Here is a 22,738-nt window from a genome sequence, read left to right as displayed (position 1 = left end):
TGGCAGGGGTGAAATTTCCTCTTTGGGAAGAAATCAGGTACGAAAGACAGTTGGGAACATCACATCTGCAGCTGCTTTGGTGACCTCATGAGGCTTGCTTTTGAGGGTTTACGAGAAGCAGGCAAATTTGCAACCATATAATAAAAGAAATCGATGAAGCTTTCTGAGCGTAGTGTCCTTGAGAGAGTGGGCAGCTCGCACAAACATCTTTCATTTTCCAAGAAGGAATTTGGGATGGGGAATGAGAGAGCAAAAGGCAAATCATCAAATTCAGCCTCTGTCACATGAAATGTCTATTCATCCTCATTTCCTGGAGGTCGGATAGCAAGATGGTTAAGACTATGACCTCTAAATTCAGTGTGCCTGAGTTCAAACCCCACCCTCACTCCTTCCCGCAAAATGTTTACCTTCTCTGAGCCTCAGCTTCCTCTTATGTGAAAGTGGTGCCTACTACCCAGGATTTGGGAGGGACTAAATGCAGACTCGTTTTAGCACCAAACACAAGGGTTATGTTCAATAGATACATTATTGTTAAATTATCATTTATTCAATAGCACTTATTGCAGGAACTAAAAGGACGTACAATTATTAAGCACCTACAAGGTGCTCAGCACTTCTACATCTATTCTTTTGTTTGGTTCTCCCAACAGCCCAGTGATTAGTAACTTAATTGTGCAGATGAGAAAGCCATGGTTGACAGCTGGTATGACTTGCCCAAGGCCATGCAGCTCTTTCTCAGCAGCTCAGCCATGATTCTGAGGATTTGCCAGGAGGGAGAGCAAGTGTAATTTTTACAGATTCATTTTTGAATGTTTGATTTATACTGATAGATAGATAAAGATATAGACATAGATATAGATAAACAGATATAGACAGATCTATCTATATAATGTATATTTTATATATTATATATACATATATTATATATATTAATATATAATACATATATTATATATACATATATATTATATATAATACATATATATGATATATAATACATACATATTATATATAATGTATATATAATATATACATATATGTATGTGTATATATAACATATATTATATATAATATATATATAAATATATAATATATTATATATATATATATATATATATATATATATATATATACATACTCAGACTCCTGAGTCTCCACTGCCTCACCTGCAGATTCAAGTTAGTTACTCCTCATGGGCTTGTTATGAGCATTGAAGGCCAGGGGCCCAACACAGTTGAAGCCCTTAGCCTTACTTAAATTGTGAGTTGAAGACTCACAATAGGAAAGTGTCACACCCTGCTTTACAAGCTTCCCACACTTCTCTGAGCTGTCCTGCTCGGAAATAAAGTCTTTCCAGTTTGTAAAGGACCTGGAGACTGGTTTATGAACTGTGGTTCAATTTTTTTCTTAAGTGAAGAGAAAGGAAGCAGACTACCTCTTGTTTTGATAAATCAGGCTCAATTACCTCATAAGTATTCCTGGAAAAGCTAACAATACAATGCCTTTAGGAATTAAACTCCTTCCTCCTGGATTAAGGATTTAGAAACATAATGATTTTATTATAATTCCTGCTAAATTTGGGGAACACATGTTTCTTATCAGGAGAATATTAACCACTTGGGACTCTCATATTAGATGCCTAGAGGTGGAAAAAAGCAAATCTGAGACTTCTGGACAGTACAGGCGTTGGGGGTTCTTGTAATCCAAGACATTCAGAATTGTTCCCCTTCTGGGCTCAGAAGTGACACCGAAGGATGAAAAGGAAAGACACAGGTCTGTCAAAACACGCTTCTCTCCTTAACTGTGTGCTCGTGGGCCTGCAGCTCTTTGTGGCCTCAGCTGAAGAAGCATCAGGTGTTCTAGAAAATTGCTGGATTCATGCAAGGTGAGTGGCTGGATATGGGGGTGCTGGAGCGTGGGAGGGCAGGAAGGGGTGGCCCCCTGCACAGGATTGTTCAGGCAGCTGACATTCTCACATTCTCTGCAGGCGTCGGCCATCTGGTGTCTTTGAGGACTTTCTCCAGGAGATAGGTAACTTTGAGTTGGGCACCGAGGGACTTCCTTTCCTACTGGGAGAAGCTAGGGAGGTACTTTTGCTCAGCAGCAAGCACCTTTATCCCCAGGACCACCCAGTGCATCTGAATTGGGGGTGGGTTAGGAAGTAGAGAGGGCCTGGCAAAGTAAGTAGAGGTCAGATGATGAGGGTAAGCGGTTTGGGTTTCACCTTAAAGCTAGTGAAGAGCCTTAAATGGGTGTTTAGTAAGGACATAAAGTATCCAGATTCTGCTTTGAAAACATTTGGCAGCTGGATTACGTCTGGTGTTCATTTTCAGAGCATTAGAGCACTCCTGATTGCCACCTCTTAATCCATGCAGAGGGCCACCCTCCGACAGGGTCACACAATGAGGAATTAACTTCAATTCAATTAGATTCAATTTAATTAAATTCAAGATTGTTAACCCTGCAGCTGGACAGACTCAGGTTTGAACCCTGGCTCTGCCACTTCTTGGCTGTGTAGCCTTGAATAAATCACTGAACCTCTCTGAGTCTCATTTTGCATCTGTAGAATGAAGATAACCCTCGGGAAAGTTGCTTTGTGGAATTGGGGGAAAGGTATGAAAAGCAGCAGGCACAGAGAGCTACTGTTATTACTACTACTATCATTCTTGTATCATTCTTACCATTTTTCAGTTGCCAGGTCTTTACTGAGCACCTACTGTGTGCCAGGCAGAGCCCTAGACATGGGAGGCTGAGGAGTAGGACTCATAGCCCCTAACTGGATGGTTCACAGTGAAGGCAGCAGCCACAGATAGCAGCCAGATTCTAGGCAGACAGAGGAACAAAGAGCAGGTCCCAGGGAACAGAGAAGAAGTAAATTACGCTGAGTAGTAGAGAGATCAATGGAGCCTCCCTGGAGGAAGTGACCTGGGCATTTGTTTTAATATAGGTTTTATTTATTTAAGTAAGGTAAGGCGAACAGATCAGGATGCTGTTCCATTGAACAGATCGTTTGTTACACTCACAGATCCCAAGGAGTGGGGCTATGCCAAGTCACTGAGGGCATGGGGAGAAGCAATGCGGTCAGTCGGGAGGCAGAGGAGGGGGAAAACTGTGGGCATGGGCCTTTATTGTGGTTTCCAAGGGAAGGAATGGGCAAAGCATGGTAACCAGGTTTAAGAATGCCAAAAATGCAGTCTTATAAAGCGGGTGGCTCAGTGGGTTAAGCGTCTGACTTCGGCTCAGGTCATGATCTCACGGTTCGTGGGTTCAAGCCCTGTGTCGGGCGCTGTGCTGACAGCTCAGAGCCTGGAGCCTGCTTGTGATTCTGTGTCTCCCCCTCTCTCTGCTCCTCCCCCACTCATGCTCTGTCTCTCTCTCTCAAAAAAAAAAAAAAAAAAAAAAGAGACTGCCCAAAATGCTAGTTTGTGTAATTTCAGCAGCTTCTGGTATACAGGGGCTGTCCCTTGTTGTCTGCTACTGGCCCTGGGGTGGTTAGGGCAGATAGATGGTGATAGATGGTGGCACAGGGTATGAGAGCCCAATAAAGAGGGTGATTAGGGGAGTATGGGTTCTGGATTGGTTGGTCTGCATTTGAAAAGCAAAAGGGTAAGTTGTTTCCTATCTCTAGGAATTGGCTAGCCCTGATGGGGAGTCCCTCCAGGGTCAGCAGCGCCCCAGTTATCAAAACATCAGAATATAGACAATAAAGGCATGGTTAATGCAGAACTGCAGAAGGAGGGGGAAAGCCAGAAAGCAGAATAGAATCCCAGGATGTCTCCACCATGGTCTTGGGGCTTCTCAAGGCCAAAGGAGGCTATTTAGATGGAAGGAGGCTATTTAGATGGTACCCACCACCCCAATCGACAGCTCAGCAGCCTAGCCATGACTCAGAAAGGGTCAGACCTGTGTGAGTCATGGGGTGTCCTACAGGGGGCGTAGTGTCACATGGGCCAGAACTTCTGTAGAGTAGGGATCTTCTGTAGAGTAGGTAATACTGAGAACAAACTGAGGGTTGTTGGGGGGTGGGGGAGAGGGGAAAGTGGGTGATGGGCACTGAGGAGGGCACCTGTTGGGATGAGCACTGGGTGTTGTATGGAAACCAATTTGACAATAAATTATATGTATAAAAAAATGGGAAAAAATGAAAAAAAAAGTTAAAAAATGAAAAAAAAACAACAAAGATTCTTCCAAGGCCTTTGTAAAATGGTAACAAAAGCTGACTTCTGAGACTCACCTTCTCTCCCCTTTCCCCACGTGGCTCCTGGGGGTGAGTTCTTCTGTGCCCTCGCCTGGCTTTGGGTAGGGCTGTGATGACACTTAGACAACAGAGTGTGAGACCCTCCTCTGTTAACCAGCTATTGCACGCTGGGCCAGACACTCTGCCTCAATTTCCTCAAGTAAAATGAGGGGAGATTACAACCACATCTCCTGGGGATGTCGTGAAGATTAAGTGAGACAATACAGGTGGGAGACTCGGGACTTGTGCCAGGCCCACCTGACTCCAAAGCCAAACCCCAGAAAGAATTCCTTGCTTTTCTGAATTCTTTTTCTTGTTACATTTCCTGAACTGCTGCTATAGGTCTGTAGCTATGGGGAGGGACATTCAGCTGGAAGGAGACAGGAGGAGGTGAGGAATCAGTGAGGCGGGACATCCAATCCTGGCTCTAAGGTTAGCTTCGTGCTGAGAAGGGCCTTGTGCTTGCTTTATTTTTTAATTCTTTTAGGTTTATTTATTTGTTTAGAAAGAGAAACAGAGAATGAGCAGGGGAGGGACACAGAGAGAGGGGGAGAGTGAATCCCAAACAGGCTCAGCACTGCCAGCCCGAAGCCCGATGTGGGGCTTGAACTCATGAACTGTGAGATCATGACCTGAGCCAAAACCAAGAGTTGGACGCTTAACCGACTGAGCTACCCAGGCACCCCGCCTTGTACTTGCTTTAATGCTCTGCTGTCCCTGTCTTGAAATTCTAAATAATTTTCACACAAGAGGCCCTCCATTTTTATTTTCATCTGAGACCCACAAATTATGTAACTGGTCCTGCCTTTCAGCTAAATAGCCTTGGGCATGTTCCTTAACCTTTCAGAGCCTCAGTTTCTTCATCTGCAGAATGAGGATTGTTGTTATCCACCCTAAAAGGAGGAACCCGGGCCTTGGGGTCAGACCTAAGTGTGAATCCTGGGTCTCCCACTTGATACCACATACGGTGGGCTGGTCATCTCCCTCTCTGCCTGAGCAGACAGACACTGGTTATATGCTCACCTAATGCAGAACTCTTGATAGGGTTTGTTCAGATAATAAATGCAAACCACTGGGGCGCCTGGGTGGCTCAGTCGGTTGAGCGTCCGACTTCAGCTCAGGTCACGATCTCGCGGTCCGTGAGTTCGAGCCCCGCGTCGGGCTCTGGGCTGATGGCCCAGAGCCTGGAGCCTGCTTCCGATTCTATGTCTCCCTCTCTCTCTGCTCCTCCCCCGTTCATGCTCTGTCTCTCTCTCTGTCTCAAAAATAAATAAACGTTGAAAAAAATTTTTTTTAAAAAAATAAATGCAAACCACTTAGCCCTGTGCCCGACATAGAACAGGCCCCTACACAATTTAATAGGCATTAAATTACATGGCTTTCTCTTCTCCAATTAAAAACAATTACACAGGCACAATTTACAAAGAAACAAAAACACAAACTCTCTGAACTCAATTACAAATATAAGGAATCCTCTCTCTTCCTTTATTACTGACCCCTTTCCATTTACTATATTTTACTTTCACAAAGTCAGATCATTTTATTACCTTTTAATTCTTACTAAAAAGAGATATCTTAATTAACTATAAAAGAGAACACGGGAGGGGAAAAACACCGCTGTGCCCACCCATATCCCCGGTTAAGCCTCAAGGCTTTGCCTCTGCCTGGGTGTTCAATTCCTGCCCTTCCTGTGGCTGGTCCTCCTCTGCCTCCAGGCTTCAACTCACTCATGACTTTGTAAGGCCTTCTCTGCCTCACCTTGATGACCAGCACCTCGCTTCCACATAATCCCTGCCTGTCCTCCCCTCTGGAGAATTATTTACTTATTTGTTTCTGGCCCATTTCTGCTCTGGAGCATAACCTATACATCACTGCAGTGCCTGGCCCATAACAGGTGCTCAGTAATGAGTGATTAGGTATATGGAAACCAACACACGCACACGCACACACACACACACACACACACACACACACACGCACACACACTCCGATTTCGCCGTCAGAGGTGAGGAAGGCAATCATATGCATTCAGGGAACCCTTGTTGCTGACCATGTAAGACTGCACACCTTGCCTGTCTATCATCCACCCAGCCCCCAGCCAGCCCCCAAATGACAGACTGCCAGGCATTAAAGTGGAAAAATTCGAGACGTGGCTGCTGTGTGTATGTGTGTGTCCATATGTGTGCAGGCACACACCCCAGCCTGAATGTGAGTGTCTGAGGGCAAGTGTATACAATGATGAAAGTGCATTGACATATGGCTCCAGCTCTGGAAAACTTCATGTATTTTCAACCCTTTTAATACCTCCCTCACCCTTGCGACATCACGATAAATGCCAAATGAAATAGAAATTTGTCCTCAAATTGTGTCCTGCCTATGAAGTTCTCTCTGGTTTCCTGATGGCAGAGGGGTTTCAATTTTGTCTCAAATTCACACTGTGACTCGTTGGCCTGAGAAAACCCTCACATCTCCACCAGGGTGATCTCAGAGTCATGTACATAAACACTTTCAGGCCTTACTCTGGGAACACCTGGCAAACTGTAGACAGCTTTCTGCACAACAGCTTCTGGTTGCAGCCAGCAGCTTCTATCATACCCTCTTCCCAGCCTGTCAGTGTCAACCAGGAGAGACCACGCCATTAGGCAAGGACCATGGAGGGAGGCTTGCTGAGCAGACTACATTGGAAAGATGATCCAAACCATTTTAGATTTTGTGGAGGGTGAGGGCAAGGCCATGTTGCCAGAACAATGCTACTGTGGTCTGCAGACTGGTGTGGTCCCTGAACTGCTTGTTATGTCTGTCATGAGGTCAGTAGAGAAATCAACAGTAAGCATTTAGAAACTTTTCTAGCAATTTGGCAGAGGAAGTTTATGTTTGTTGAATCTAATAAAAATAAAATTTGGGTTTAGAGTTTGAATGTCTTAGCTGTTTATTTCATTTCCCCAGAAATGTGTTTCTATTATATTTTTATAAAGTTCTGGTCCACAAGTGATTGGGGAAAAAAAAAAACCCTGGTTCTTCACCACAGATGATTTAAGAAGCATGCTTCTAGATTATACCTTATTTTAACAGTTTCCTAAAACTTACTTCCAAAGACTTTATATCTAGAAGGAAGTACTTCAGAGCATTGTAACATTTTACCCTCCACATGCAAAGGGCCATTAAGGCTTCCTGCTTCTGAATTTTAGATGGCTACCAAGATCAAGGTCTCTCCACTCTAGTTTAAGGCCATCATGTCTTCTCACCGGGACCAATCACTATGACAATTTCCTATCTCACTCTCTTTGTCTTTCTAATCTTCACTGGTCACTGCTGCCTGACTGCAATACAACCAGTTCCTCTTCCAGGAAGTCCTCCATGATTGCCCCAGGCTGGACCACATTCTCTCCTCCCCAATTCACAGAGTTTGCAATGCACATCATCTATGTGGGATTCACACTGTGTTCCCCAAATTATACAGGCGCAAGATCAGGGCTAGCCTCAGAAGAATCACCAGAAACAACTTCTGAAGACACTAATTCCTGGGTCCCACCTTAGGAGATTCCAGTGGAAGGTTATGAGGACAAGGGTCTGGAATCTGTCATTTTAACCATCCCCCTAAGTGACTGGGTTGCGCAGACAGACTTGGAAGCCACTAGCCCGAACAATATGGGCAATGAACTCCTGTTCCTCCTCCCACTGCATTCATGCCCCAACAGCCAGCAAGGGGCTGAGAAAGGATTTCTGCCCCCCAAGCAGGACGCCCAAAGGGAGACCTGTCTACTGCCTGGAACCTGACCCAGCAGGGTAGGACAACAAGCTGTCTTTTCTTTCTCTACCTTCTGCAGGGCAAAGCACAGGTTCTAGTCCCAGAAGAACCACGAATGTGGGACCCAGGGCTCTCAGTGGGGAGAGAGCCACTTCTGGTTGTGTGCATTGGATGATTACTCCTGACCATGCCCTCCTCCCAGTGATTTGGGACTTAGCCATGCAAGTGGCTTTGACCAGGAGAATAAACGAGTCATTTATTTCTGTAATTGTTTTTTGTCTGCAACTCTCTATCCCCCGCTACCCCATCAGAAGTTCCGCGAGAGCAGGGTCTATATCTGTTTAGTTTTAAAATCTCCAGTACCTGGTACACTTCCTGGACCTCTCACTGAATTCAGCCGCTCACTGAATATTTGGGAAATGGACTGGCGAGGATGTTTCATGAAAGGCACCTGTCTTTCTGGGGCTCAGGGAATTCCGTTGGCCGTCCTGCTTTGGTCAGACTTTCTCCTTGATGCATTCCTTGTGGATTCTCCTGCTTGCTCCAGCCTCTGTGAACTGAAGAGGCTCGGATCCACTCTGTGTGTGCCGCTTCTCCAGGGCCCCCGGATCTGCACACAGCCTTTGGGCTCTCCTCTGCTCCCATGCCTGGCGCAAGCCCCTGGACACCGCGCCCCAGTGCAGCTAGCCCCTGGCCAGCCACGTGTTGTGAGGGGACCCACTCTCTTCTGTGTGGCTCTCTGATGCCAGTGCCAGTGCCTCCATTCCCCCAAAGGCCTCCGAGCTTGCTAGTATTGGGAACCACCTCTTTAAAGCTGTGTGGTCCCCCTTCGCCCTGGCTCTAAGCTCCCTGGGGGTGTTGGGGAGCAGCCGGTGCTGCCATTGAAGCGAACCCTGTGGTGTTCAGCAATCAGGACTCCCACCCAAAGCTTGGCTGCTACTTTCTCCCCAACTCCTTCGTCTCCAAAGATTCTCAACTCACATGCCTCTCAACTCCCAAACAGAAACACAGCGGGCAGAATTGATGCTAGAAAGGTATAGAATCCAAGCAATTTAAGAGCAGCTTTTCTGAAGGATAATTCTCCCAAGGGGGAAATCATTAACTCAACCAACCAGGATACTTTCTCCTGGATTTATAGAAACTCTCCTCTCTTATGTCCAATAAACATGAGCATTTTACAGGCAATTTTCTTATCTTGGGACAAATGTATTATTGGTGCAAGATGGAGTAGCTATTCTTCAAGAATCTTTAGTTTTATGGCTTTGAAAAGCTTCTGCAGTGCAGGATTATAGTTTTGTTCACGAACACATTTTCAGCCTTTTTGTAAAGATGTCCTCTGTATACTTTTCCTGCTCCGGCGATATAGATCTCCTTAATCTACAGATCACTTGTACACGGTCGCAAAACTTTTTTATTTTTTAAATAAAAAGACTGTGACTCTGGGTGATATTACAGTCCTGGAGGACTTTTCATTTCACCGAATGGCATTCTAAAATTGGAACCGAATTATCGTCTCTTCAGAAAATACAGTACACATCTGCAGAGTTGGTCACACACACTGGAAGCCCGGGAGTGCGTGTGCGTGAAGGTGGGGAGGGCTGTCACTCATGCTACTGCGGGGCCGCACAGGCCATCACAAATGATTGGACTGGTGCTTGGCAAAACATATCTCAGGCCAGGGAATTCCCATATACTTGGGCCCAGGTGACATACTCCCGAGAAAGCGATTCAAAATGCAAAGACTTTTGCACAGAGAGCTTTACTGGTGCACAAAAAAGGAAAATGGAGCCAAGCTAAAGTCAATCACACTGCACCCTATCTAACTGCAAGGACACAGACAAGCACGTCTGACCTTCTGTGAAGGAATATTATGCAGCTGCGGCGGGGGTGGTGAGGCTTTATGATGTACGACAGTGCATAAGGCCTAAAGTAAGTGCAGCATGTAAGCACCAAGCTGTCCTGGGGATACTCCTCCCTGCCCCTTCCACTACTGCCCCTTTCCCCACACCCTCAGTGCACCTGGAGAACTGCACTGACACCTCAGGTCTCAGCCTCTTGTCACCTTCCCTGGGAAGCCTTTCTAAAGGGTTGGGCACCCCTGCTCTCTGCTTTCCTAGCCCCTGGGTCCCCTGGCGACTGCTCTGACTTCCCTGTATGGGAATGATCTCTTCCTGACCTGTCCACCTGCTTACCCTCACCCCACTGCTCCAGCTCACGGTCCCTAGGGGCTCACCATCCGCCTGGCACAGAGTTGACCCTGAGTGGAGTTCCGTGAGTGGAGTGGGAGTTTTGAGAGCTTCTCTGTTATGCCAGGACCATGGCTGGCTCTCTGCATGGTTATGGAGGGTCAACGCTCCCAAACCCTGTAATGACATCTGAAGGGACATGATATGCTCAACAATGTGACTCCAGGGCCCCCCTGGCAGACCAGGGAAGACTCATAACTACATGTGGTCACTCTATCTCCCAAGTACCATGTGAAGCGGATGAGGGGAGAAGAGGACACTGTTCCTGCCCACTTTAGAGGTGAGGACAAATGTGGCAAGGAGAGGTAGGCAGCTTGCCATAGTTCACATTTATCACTAGAACCCAAGTGTCTGGCTGGCACGCAGGTGGTGACACTGGTGCCCAGGATGGCTAGGTCTGTCCTCCCACTCAGGGATGCAGGGAGCTGGAAGAAAACCACCATTCAATGGTCTTTGTGCTGGGCTTCTCACAAAGCCCAGTCCGCCTGGCATCCATGTGGGGAAGGGAGTCATAGGAGGGGCATTTCACTGATGAGAGAGCTGAGGCTAAGATGTCAAAAGACCTGCCGAAGGTCACACGGTCAGAAAATGATGCCAAGAGGCTGGCCCGACTCCTAAACCCACTATAGTAGCTTCTCTTTCTTCTCTTCCTTCATCCTCCTCACTGGTACTGTGGACCCATTCCTGTGGCCGGCCACAGGTCTACCTCGTGACAACCCTCTGAGACAGGTACAAGAGCCTCATTTTGCAGACGCCACATCTGAAGGTTCAGAGAGGTTACGTGGCTCCCCTAATGGCCCTGAGCTGAGGGCATGGTAGAACCTGCATTTGAACTCTGCTCTTTCTGGCTTCACAGCCATCCCTCTGAAGCCCCGCCCTCTGCTGACTCCCTGCAGGGAGCAATTCTAGCAGGCTGCAAAAACTTAAAAGAACTATCAGTCGAAGAGGCTGATCGCGTGTGGTTCCAGGGCAGACCCGTGTCTACAAAGAGATGGGGTAGAGCATGTGGGTTCTAAGTCAGAAAACCCAATACCATCCACTGTTCTCCCTCTCAGCATCTGTGTGTCCTTGGGTAAGCCCCATATCCTCGGTAGTCCGGTCCCCAAGGAGTCATCTAAGAAGGCTGAGAGGTGGCCTCACTACTCTGGATGCAGGCAGGTCCCAGAGGTGGGCTCGTGTGGCAAGAGTGATACCTCCCCCACACCATTCCACAAGCCACAGTCCTCGCTCAAGGCTGCCCCGATGTCCAATCACACATTTTTCTCACAACACGAGGGAAGGATTCTAACTACAAAATTTTTCTCAAAATAGCCTTCAATGGTTGGGGCGCCTGGGTGGCGCAGTCGGTTAAGCGTCCGACTTCAGCCAGGTCACGATCTCGCGGTCCTTGAGTTCGAGCCCCGCGTCGGGCTCTGGGCTGATGGCTCAGAGCCTGGAGCCTGTTTCCGATTCTGTGTCTCCCTCTCTCTCTGCCCCTCCCCCGTTCATGCTCTGTCTCTCTCTGTCCCAAAAATAAATAAACGTTGAAAAAAAAATTAAAAAAAAAATAGCCTTCAATGGTCTCAAAAGGTGGTCAGCATTCTCCTTTGCTTGGAGACACATTGTAGATGAAGAGACAGGAGATCTGTGTCTACAGACAGATGGGACTGAGATTGATGTAGGTCCTGGATATAACTAGTTAAGGCCAGCATCTTAACCTCAATGTTCTCATCTGCCAAAAGGGAAAAGAACAGCTTTCAGGGTATATGCTGAGGAGTAAATGGGACAGTACACGCATCCCTGTTAGACAGGGTTTGGCAAAGATTAAATGCTTACTCACTGGTGACCGTTATGCTGATTGAGCTCTGTTTGGGACAAATGCGGTCCGCCTGCACCCCCTCCCCGCCAGGGCTGAGACGATTAGACCCAGAAACTTCCCAAGCCCATTTCCACTCATGTTCACATGGAGGCACAGGGGAGCCAGGGAGAAACAGGCTCGAGCAGACGAGCTTCCCCAGCAGGTCTTTAAGCACATTAAGACGCCACCGAGTAGGTAAATCAGCATCGTGTACAGAAGCCATTTGTTGCACCATAATGATCGACTGTGTCAGTGATGTCAAAACAGGTCGTTATTCACGGAGGAGTGCCCCTGGAGGCCCTCTGCCAGGAGCTTGGATGCTCTCCTGGCAGATCTGAGCAGACCCAAGGTGCAGCTGCCCCGGGGTCACTCTGCCGGAGTCAGTGGAATTGGGCTTCAGTGATGGCTTTTCCAATTATTTGGGAAGAAAATGCTCCGTTGTAACTTAAAAAAAAAAAAAACAGCATAAAGGGAACTAAAAGAGCTGCTGTTCATTGAGCCCCCGTGTGTGTGGTTAAGAGCACGGTGTTCCACAGGCAGGCTTGCTTCTGGCCCTCAGGAGAAGGCATTATTATCCGTTTCTATGTAGGCAAGCTGAACCAGGCAGGAGTGACTTTCCTGAGGATGCGGCGTGGGTTAGAGCTGAGGAGGGACTGAAGCCTGTGTGCCCAGCCCCCCAGACTGTGCTTTTTCCACACACCCCACCCCACTGTCTCCCTTTGGTCCAATCTAAAGCTCTAAAATCAAGACTGCAAAGCTCAAGACACACAGCCTTACTCAATTCTATAAATTTCCGTGTGTGTGTGTGTGTGTGTGTGTGTGTATGTGTGTGCACACACAGGCACATGTATCCATTTATATGATGGTACCTATTTTACCAATTTTAGTCATAACATTATTTGCATGGCAATCTAAGTTTTATAAAGCACTTCCAAACATAGGACCTCTTTGGGCCTCCTTACAATCCTGCCAGATGATTAGGCCAAGGGTTACGGTTCTCCATTAACAGCTGAGGAAACCCAGGCTCAGACAGGGCAGTGGCTTCCGCAAAGGCTATGGCCAATCACGACAGGGCTAAGGGTTGGCCTGAGCCCTTTTCACTCTCACTCAGCGCTGTCGTCACTAGTTTGTTCCTGAGTCCCGCACCCCCAGACCCCATCACCTTCCTCAGCCTCGGGGAGGGTTCGGAGGATGGATATCTAAGGAATAAGGGGAAGGGGGTGACTGTAGAGAACAGGGACACAGGGAGAGGAGATGATATGACAAAGGGGAAAGTCAAGAGGATAGGAGAAGCCTGAAGGTGGAGAACACCTATGGGATGAAAGAGCAGAGCCCCTGGGGATGAACGTCAAATAAAGCCAGGTACTGGTGAACGGAAGGGTGGGAGGTGGGTAATTTTCACGTTCGGTTCTCTTACAGGGGAAGGTAGCCTTCCCTACTCTGGGGTGAGTTGCTGTGCTTGAGTCCGTCATCTTTGGGTTTGAAGTTTCACATATGTCTCAGGCTCACATCGTGTTTCTCTGGCCCATGTGATCACCAGAAGCAACTTCAGGTTCAGGCAAAAAGTATCTGAGAGATGGACAGTCTGCAAGTGTGGGTTTATTTTCACATGAGCTGTCATTTAAGGCAATGGTGCACCAGACCAGCATCAATCCAGGAAAGATGGATGCGTTGGGCAGGGCAAGGAGAGGGCACAATGAATGTCAGGGGACCCCTTAGGTGCCACATGTACAGTGCTTCCTTGAACTGGAGCTACTCTTTCAAGCTTAGTCTCATCGCCTTTTTGTAGATAAGGTGATGGAGAGGTGAAATGTGTTGCCTGAGGGTACTCAGGTGGCTTCTCTTCTGAACAATCTCCTGAGATGCCCTTTTAGAGCTAGTAACGTGCCCCTTTGGAAACTCCCAACCTCCTTGTTCTAGCCTTCTTCTCCTTCCGCTTCAGTAATTCTTTGAGATAGGCAGTTATAACTTTGAATTCTATCTATGCCATTCATCAGCTGTGAGATATTGAGCAAGGTCACTCAAACGTTCTTAACCCTAAGTTTTCCTTATCTGTAAAGTGGGCTAGAATTGCATATCTCGCAGGGTTGTTCCTGTCCTCTGTGCAGTAACACAGAGGACTTTTTGGACTTCCGTGTTCCTTTTCTTCTGTCTTAATGTGTCTATTTGGTGTTCCATTCTTTCTAGGCTGTCCAAGGCGCTCCAATAAATTACTTCTCACTAAGGTGTCAATGGAAGATAATAGCTCCATGCAGGTGTCACCAAGTATTCTCTGTAAAGGGCCAGAAAGTAAACATTTAGGCTTGGAGGACCATCTGGTCTCTGTTGAAACTGCTCAGCTCTGCTGTTAGAGTGCAACAGCAGCCATGAGATGATATGAAATGGACGAGCATGGCAGGATGCCAATAAAGCTTTATTTATAGGCACTAAAATGTGAATTTCATGTGGCCCAAAGTATGATTCGTCTTTGATTTTTTCCAATGATTTAAGGTGCACAAACCATTTTCTGACTCACAGTAGTACAAGGACAGGTGGTCAACTAGATTTGGCTTGCGGGCTATACTTTGCTGACCACTGGGTTCATAGTGATTCGTCCAAGAGGCATTTACATTTTAAGCTGGGAGCTATCCTTTAGAACAAAAAAGTTGGTACCCGAATGGTGGCATACTGGACACACTGGCAGTACCGTGAAGGCCAGGACTGAGGGCAAGGAGCCAACCTTTCTTCTGCCATTCTGGCAATGCCCTCGTATGTCAGCCTGCATTAAGGGAAGCACCATCACGCAAGCTTCAGATGGACACAGTTTCACTTTCTGAGCCTTGCCTGTCTCTAAGCAAATATGGGTGCCTTCTGGGCTTATCACCCTAAGATTTGAAATCAATGCCTTTCATGTAGTAAAACCTAAGCCAGCTCTTCTGTGTACTTGACCAATAATTGATCTGATTTTGGAAGGGGCAGGGTGAAGCCAGCTGACCCCTGGGGCCTGGAGTTTTTTCTCCTTGGCAGGGTGATGGGCAAACGGATGGCTGCAGGGGGACAGGGACATATACTTGACAAGACTTAGCAGCAGTCAACCTCAGACGTGCTTGGCTGCCAACCTCATCCCCTTGCCTGTGGGCTCTCATGGGCTTTGCCTGCAAATCTAACTTCCTTTGCTGTCCAGTACTTTGGATTGGCTTTTGAAGAAATACATGATTTTAGGTACTTTTCCAGAAATGATCCATTTAAAAGTGTTCTCAGGACAAATCATCCTTTTCAGCTGGTTCCTGACCAGTCTCTGCATCTATGTGGTTGGCCAAGAAGTCCTTCTTTCCCCCCAAATCCCCCTCGCCACACAGGGTCATGAAAGCCTCTAGGCTCCCCAGTGCTTTTGAGGTAACACAGGAGGCCCTGCCTTCGTGACCTGGTCCCCATAGGCCCATCCAGCTTCCTCCCCCCATGCCCCAGCCACACCATGCTCCTTCCCACCTTCCTGACCTCTGCTCCCTAGTGTGGAACACTCTTCTCTATGCTGAAACTATTATCCTTCAAGATTTGGCCCAGGCACATCTCCCCAGGACCCCTGCAAGGTTAAGTGTCTCTCTTCTGTGTCCCCAAAGCCACCTCCACCAGACCTTTTGTCCTCAGTACCTTCTTTGCCCTCATCTCCTTCTGCACTACGGGTCCTGGTACGTCGTGTCTGTCTCTGTATCCCTGGCCTTCAGCACACAGCGGGCCTCAGTAAAGGGTGAATGAATTCACTCGGCAACGTCTCGCCCTGAGTAGTGTGTGTGTCAGCTCTCACAATGCAAATAACTAAGGGATAATTCACCTCAACCAGCAGCTTTCGTGCTGCGGTCCTTCCAACATGGAAGTCCTAGACGCATTCTGTGTGTTCATAAATCTTTTCTGTGCTACCTTCTTTCTTGTTCAATGTGAAGGCCGTGGACCAGCTACATCCAGAAGCGCCCCAGACTGAAGAAGTCAGGATCTGCAATGTACCCCGGCTCCCAGGTGCTCCCGTGCGCATGCGGGTGCCAGGAGCCCTACTCTATCAGATACCACCTTTCTTCCTGACCAAGGCCTGATTTGTGGAATGGCAGAAACACTGAGACCATCTGATGTACCTAGGGAAATAGTCAAGCCCAAAGAACAGAGAAAAAGTGGCTTGCTATGTGGCTGCATCTTTTTTTTCTCTCCATATGAAATAGGGCAGCTTACTGTGAAGGTGAAGGGACCAGGAATTGGGCCCGTGAGAGGAGGTCTAGGAACTGACAGTGCTGGTTGAACTGGTGCGGGGCGAGGGGTGGCTGACCACCGTGGGCTTGTGCTCAGCGATGACGGGGGCAAGGAGAGAGGGGGTCCTGCGGGGGCTGGAGTCAGGAAACTTGGTCTGGCACACGAACAATCCAGAATGGCTGCACGTCTGGGCAAGAAATGGGGCAGGGCCACCAGGGAAGTCTGCCGTGACTCTCTCCAGAGGGCAACTGTTTTGCATAAAGGGACTTGAAATACTGAACTCTGCTTCTCTACTGGCCGGAGCAGGTAACAGACACAAAATCTGACTTGCGATAATAAAAGGAAAAATACAGTAAATAAGTGTTATGAAGACAATGTTTTCATCTTGCAACATAGAAAGAGATGGGCTAAGAGATTATAAAGAACAACGAAAGAAGGCATAAAGAGGGGATGTGTTTCTCCACATAACGTAACAACTAAACAAACAAACAAAACCCAAATCAGCAACCAAATTACACATGATCCTCTAAGACACATTCTGTGGCCCCTGGAAGGAGGGGTCCACAGGAGCAGCTCCCACTGGGTCCATTGCCACTATCATCCCGATGGCCTCTGAGGGCACTATATCCTCTGTTCGCTCTGATCCATGAACAGATGTGGATTCTTCCCAAAGTCCTCAGTGCCCACATAGGCCCAGGCTCGGGCACGTGTAACGGCTTGGCAAGAGGGAAACAGACACCAAGAAGGCTGCAAAAGTCTGGCATGAGAGGCAGGGCACAAACCAGCCTTTAGGCTTCTGTAGGCTACTGCAGGGGCACCTTTTTTCCTGCTTCCTAATAGAATCTTCTACCTCCATGAGTAAGGGCTACTATAGGGATACATGAGGTCTCCAAGCTCGGGACAAAACATGGAGACTTTGTTCTCTATTCCACTCGCACAGGTCTAGTTGGTCCTTGGAGGACCAACTTCTTCTCTGGGCAGCTGAGAATGGGAGTGGCATTCCCTTGGGTAAAGCTCCACCTACCCCCATAGAGTGAGCTGACCCCTACTACCTATTCAGAATCTCAGAAGAGAATCTCAGAATCCCAGCAGAGAGGATAGAACTCATATTGTTTCTGGGAAGACAAGACCCAGCCATAGAAAAAAGATGGAAAACGGAAAACCATAGCCCGAGCAGACCATGTCTTGGTCAAGGTGTATAAGGCAGGTGGCAGAAGAGTCAGGGTCTGTGATGTCCTTGTGCACAGCTGGTTAGGGCCAGCAGCATGCTGGGAAAGCTGCAGCCCCACACTCCTGGAAGGGGTTGTTGTGATGGAAAACTGGGGCCATGTCCTGGGGCACCGCGGGAGTCTGGGAGCAGTCCCTCGTTGGCCTGGGAAGGAAGGGAAGGCTCCAGCTGTGAGCAGGGTCCCTTGCTCCTTCAGGACAGCTTCTGGGAGAAGCTGATGGTGCTGACTGGGAATGCTCCCGGGAGACAGGAGGTTCCTGAGCATGATGGATTGCTTTCACTGTGCTGCAGCCCGCTCCTGCCTGGAGGGAAATGACTAAAAACAGGTACAAGAATTTGAACTGCCAAACTGTGTTTGCTTGCTGACTCTTGTTGTTTGTGGGAAATCAGCTCAGGGAAGAGCCTCTGTTCTCCCGGGCAATCACCTCTGGCACATACCCGCAGACCTCTCACTCACGGCTGGCTCTGAGGGGCTTGGGTTCATGGCAGCTCCTGACCCCGGCATTCAAAACCTTGACTGCCAGCCATACCCTACCCCTGACCTCTCCAATCTTGCTTCCCACCTCCCCACAGTCCCAACCACCTATGCAAGCCAGACCGGCTTCCTTACACTATTCACTGGTGCCCTGAAAGGCCTCCCCTCTCTGTGCTCCTCTCCCATTCTATACAGGGCCGGCTTCACCCCACACCCACTTTAAGAAGAGCCAGCCCTTTCCCCCAGGGACCTGACAGCCCCTCAAGTGAGGGGCAGCCTGCTTACCCCATGGTTAAAAAGAGAAAACCTGTAAACATTGGCTTACTCCAGTTTGCTCTGCAAAGCTGGGAGAGGGGAGTAGACTGGTCCCACCACTAGGGGCCAGTGGTGGTAGGTATACTCTTCACTGGAGAAAGGGCTATCCAGCTACAAGGCAACAGCCCTGACCTGGCGTAGAAGAGAGGATCCCCAAGGTGGGTCAGCTGGAGGTGAGGGCTGCCCAAGTGGAGGAATAAAGTGGACCAGCCTTCCGGAAGGGGAGAAGATTGCTCTCCAGGTCTGGGGGCTGGGATGGGAGTAGCCGGAAAGAAGTCTGAGCACTGCTAACACACGTCGGAGAAGCTGGGTGACCTGCTATGATCTGAGAACCTACTGGGATGACGGCTGGGGAGAGAGACCTAGTGGCTTCTACCGGAGCTAAGCTGGAGGGAGGAGGGACACGGTGCAGAATCCAGTGTCAGCTTCTGCCACCAAAGGCTGGCTAACGTGGGCAGAGAAGCCACCGTAAGGTAGTTGAGTCTGACTCAACTTAAATGGCTTTGCTGGACACAGTGAAGGGATGCAGGGAGTCGCTGTGTCCCTGTTTCCTTTATTCCACAGAAAGGTACATTTCCGTGTACCATCCATTCATCCATGCAGCACTGGCCAACCACCTGCCTTGTGCCCGGCCCTGCGCTGAGCACCGGAGACACAGCGAATGGGCGTGACCTCTGCCTCCAGGAGCTCACAGTCTGGCTACAAATAGCATTGGGCACTAGCAGGATAGGCGTCCCACACATTCTGCACACACGGAGCCCAACATTATTAACATGATTTTCTGTGCATACGTTTAACACTGAAGCAAGTACAAACGCTTTTAGGAAATGGCATTTAAATATAGGTACAAAAATGTAATCCCAAATCTGTAGGTGTCTCATTTGTCAAAGACACAAAACATTGGGATCTTTTTCCAGATACTGCTTTGTGTTTTACTCTCCCCACTGAAAATCCCATTATGAGTATGTTCCCTGCTTAGAAAGCTTTTATATTTTTTCCAGGCTTTCTTTTCAAAAGCTAGACTTTCACTGGGTTAGTCCTTATAAGTTAAAATAAAACAAGCTGAGTTCTTCTTTACTCAAATAGCTTTTCATTCATTCATTCATTCATTCATTCATTCGATGGCTGTTTCTTGAGCACCTATCATTGGGGTCACATATGTGCTAAGTCTGAGAAATTCAGTGGTGAACAAGAGAGACAGAATCCTGCCCTCAGGTCCCTTAGGGTTTAGTGAATTACACCAACCAGAGCCCAGGCTCCCTGAGGTTGGTGACACATAGTTTCCCACTCTGGCTTGTTCCTTTTTCTCTGTCTTTTGCTTGATCCAAAATAGGTGGATCTACTTTGTTCTTTCTGTCGCATCTGTCTTACCCGTGACTCCTCTATTGGCATTTCATCTTCTCCACTTTGCTCAAAGGCAAACGACTCTGGCTCTCTCCAGAGGTGGGTTTAATTACCGCCTCCCATTTTTTCTAGTTGAAAGAGTAAAGGAGATAAAGTTGCACAGGGGAGGAGCCTTTTGAGAGCTGCCTTCTGAGGAGAGTGACCCCAGATGGGTCCTCAGGGGTCCTTGCTGTGTACCATGAGAATGAATGCTTGACTAATAGGCGCCCGTTCAAAGTCTGACCAGTGACCTCTATGATATCGTGGCATCAGTCTGTCCGATAGAAATACGGATGATTACCATAGCTAATGACATCCTCTCAAGTGGAATTTAAGAATGAAATACACGGAGAGGAAGAGAAAGAGGGAGAGAAACAGGTAGAATATAACAGGGGCTCTGAAGCTTAAAGACACGTGGACAAAACAGTAGACAAAAGCCACAAAGCAGGACTCCAAGAAGTACCCAAAGTTATGAGTGAGTGGTACCTGTAGCAGCAACAGCACAGGAAGCAGAAACAGAAGCCAGTGACCAACCAAAATGGTGGCCCAGAGATACGTCCAGCATCCCTGCCCGGCCACTGGAATATTGGTGCCACCACTAGAGGCATTGTTATTCTATAAGCCATCTAATTCTCGGCGAGATCCATCTATGCACATGGCCTTGCGGTCCTCACTTCGCCTGAGGTCAGTGATAAACCTCTGTCATCTAAGGGTAACCTGAACCTTTGCTCTGTCTTTGCATACCCAAACAGCTAAACCGGGGCAAAACCCCACCTCCATCTAAGGCCATTGTTTCTCCATTCCCGGAGCCAACACTTGAGAAACTCCTTAATCTAGAGGCTAGATTCTGGGACTCCAACCTCTGCTCGTGTACCTACCTTCTGTGCTAGCCCAAAGAACATGACAACCTTCCCCAGGTACTGAGTGATGATTCAAACTTGACACACACTGGCTCAACTCACTCCCTTAGATAAAGCAAATAGGCTTGCTGGCACTTTCTCCTGAACACGGTGGTATAATTACTATCGATTCAAAAGTGTCATGAGATTTTAGAAAGGGTGAGCTGGACAAACAGGGCACACGATAGGAGACAAGTTGCCTTGGACATTCTCAACTATAAAATGAGGATAATAGATCACCCAGGAGTTGTAAGAATAAACAAGCTACTTTATTTCTTGCAGCAGAGTGACCGCATGTAAGAAATTCCTCTAGTTATAGGTTGTGTTGGCTTTCAGGATAGGTCTAGCACCTTCTCTACACCAGGCCAAGCTGCCCCCGCTCAACAGCATCAACAAGAGATGGCCCACCTTGCCAGCCAGGCTTGCAAACTGGCTTCACGTCCACCTGCACCAGCGTGTCCTGAGCGGCGGGCTTCTGTCCACAGTCGTAGGCAGTCACCAGGATCTCGTACTGGCGTTGCTTGTCATAGCTCAGCTTCTCGGTATTTCTGATGTTGCCTGAGGATGCAGGGATATTCAAAATGGTTTGGGATCAAGTTAACCACACTGCCGTTCTTTAAAATCCCTTCTCTACTCCGCTAACCTTCACTGGCATGGAATGACCCCTTTCCTTGCTTGTGCCTTGGTGGCAGATTGCCAGGAACCACTGGCTGGAGCCACCTCAGCTGTGGGAAAGGACTACTAGGAGATTCCAAGCACATATCTGGAACCCAACTGGTGGATTCGTTAGTCATGGGTTGTCAGAAAAGTCCCTCCTAGAATGTGCCCGTGTGGTTGTGTCCCTGATGATGTAGGGCACCAAGGCTCATCTGCCATGAGATCTCTGGGAAAAAGATGGGATTCAGAAATGTCCTGGCACATATTTTTTAACATCTGGGCTCATCGCCAGAAATGTTCACTGCCTCTTCTCACATTATTTTGCTACCAAATAGGAAGTAAAATCAATAAGAAAACGTGTGACCTCTCTTCTGAAAGCTACACAGAATAACAGATTCCTTGCCCTGGTGGCAAAGACATTTCTCTTCTCCGAAAGAGACCACACCATTTTTCTGGGCCATGTGTGTGTTTGTGCTCCTGTGGGTTTGGTATTATAATTCAGAAATAAATATTTGATAATTAATGAGCAAAATTCTAATTGATTATTTTTGCTGAAATACAGTTTTGCTTTTAAGGGATGAATAAAAGCCCAGTGTGCATTGAACACTTCTCAATTTTGGATTCCGAGAGAGTGAAGTCTTCCTTTGTAAAGAAGAATTTCATTCTTGTTTTTTTTTCTGATAGTGGAGCTGACAGCAAATTAGAACTCCAGTGTTATCATTATCCTTTAGCAGAAGTGAAATTAAGAAAATGGAAACTTAGGGGCGCCTGGGTGGCTCAGTCGGTTAAGCATCCGACTTCAGCTCAGGTCATGATCTCACAGTCCGTGAGTTCGAGCCCCACGTCGGGCTCTGTGCTGAGAGCTCAGAGCCTGGACCCTGCTTCAGATTCTGTGTCTCTCTCTCTCTGCCCCTCCCCTGCTCATGCTCTGTCTCAAAAATAAATTTAAAAAAAAAAGAAAGAAAATGGAAACTTAAAAACAAACCAACGTGCTAATGGCTGACTCAGGTATATTTTTAAATTTCATTAAAACTAAGGGAAAAATTCCTAATGAGCTTTCTTCCATTTCAACTGATGTCTATGGCTCATGTGAGTGGAGGCAACAGGGACTACATGAATCAGCCTCTGGGGAATTACAAAAGTCACATAATGTTTTAAAGATCCGAAGAGCTGGCGCACTCATCACCTAATACCAGTGAAACGGTCCTCAGTACCAGGCCCTGAGCAGGGCTTCTCCTGTGAGAGTCCAGCGTCTGAGACACTGGACCAAGAATGAGGATCTTTTATTCCACCGTCAGCTCCAGACCGTTTCTAAAAATGTACCCGCAGCCACTGATTTGAAGTAAAATTTAGTTTAACAAAGCCGTTCAAAAATCTCTGAATAAAAATGGGTTTGATATATTTTTGGCCTCGTGCCTGGTGTTCAGAATCCCTCTCACTACCCGCCCCCCCACACCTTTTGGCTTCGGTCTCAGCTCAGGGCCCCCCAGGACTG

General features: G+C 47.7%; 1 protein-coding gene across 1 annotated transcript in view; it reads right to left on the bottom strand.

Annotated features, from left to right (window-relative positions):
• The window catches only part of CLSTN2 (calsyntenin 2), a 611,966-nt gene that overhangs the window by 117,047 nt on the left and 472,181 nt on the right, over positions 1-22,738 (bottom strand). The window contains exon 5 of the mRNA XM_030330025.1: positions 20,995-21,144. Within this exon, the coding sequence (XP_030185885.1) occupies positions 20,995-21,144 (150 nt within the window). The remainder of the gene's footprint in view (positions 1-20,994; positions 21,145-22,738) is intronic.

Source organism: Lynx canadensis, chromosome C2, assembly GCF_007474595.2.
Source record: "Lynx canadensis isolate LIC74 chromosome C2, mLynCan4.pri.v2, whole genome shotgun sequence".
NCBI lineage: Eukaryota > Metazoa > Chordata > Mammalia > Carnivora > Felidae > Lynx > Lynx canadensis.
Note: the sequence above shows the minus strand (reverse complement) of the source record. Positions and strands in the feature narration are given on the sequence as shown.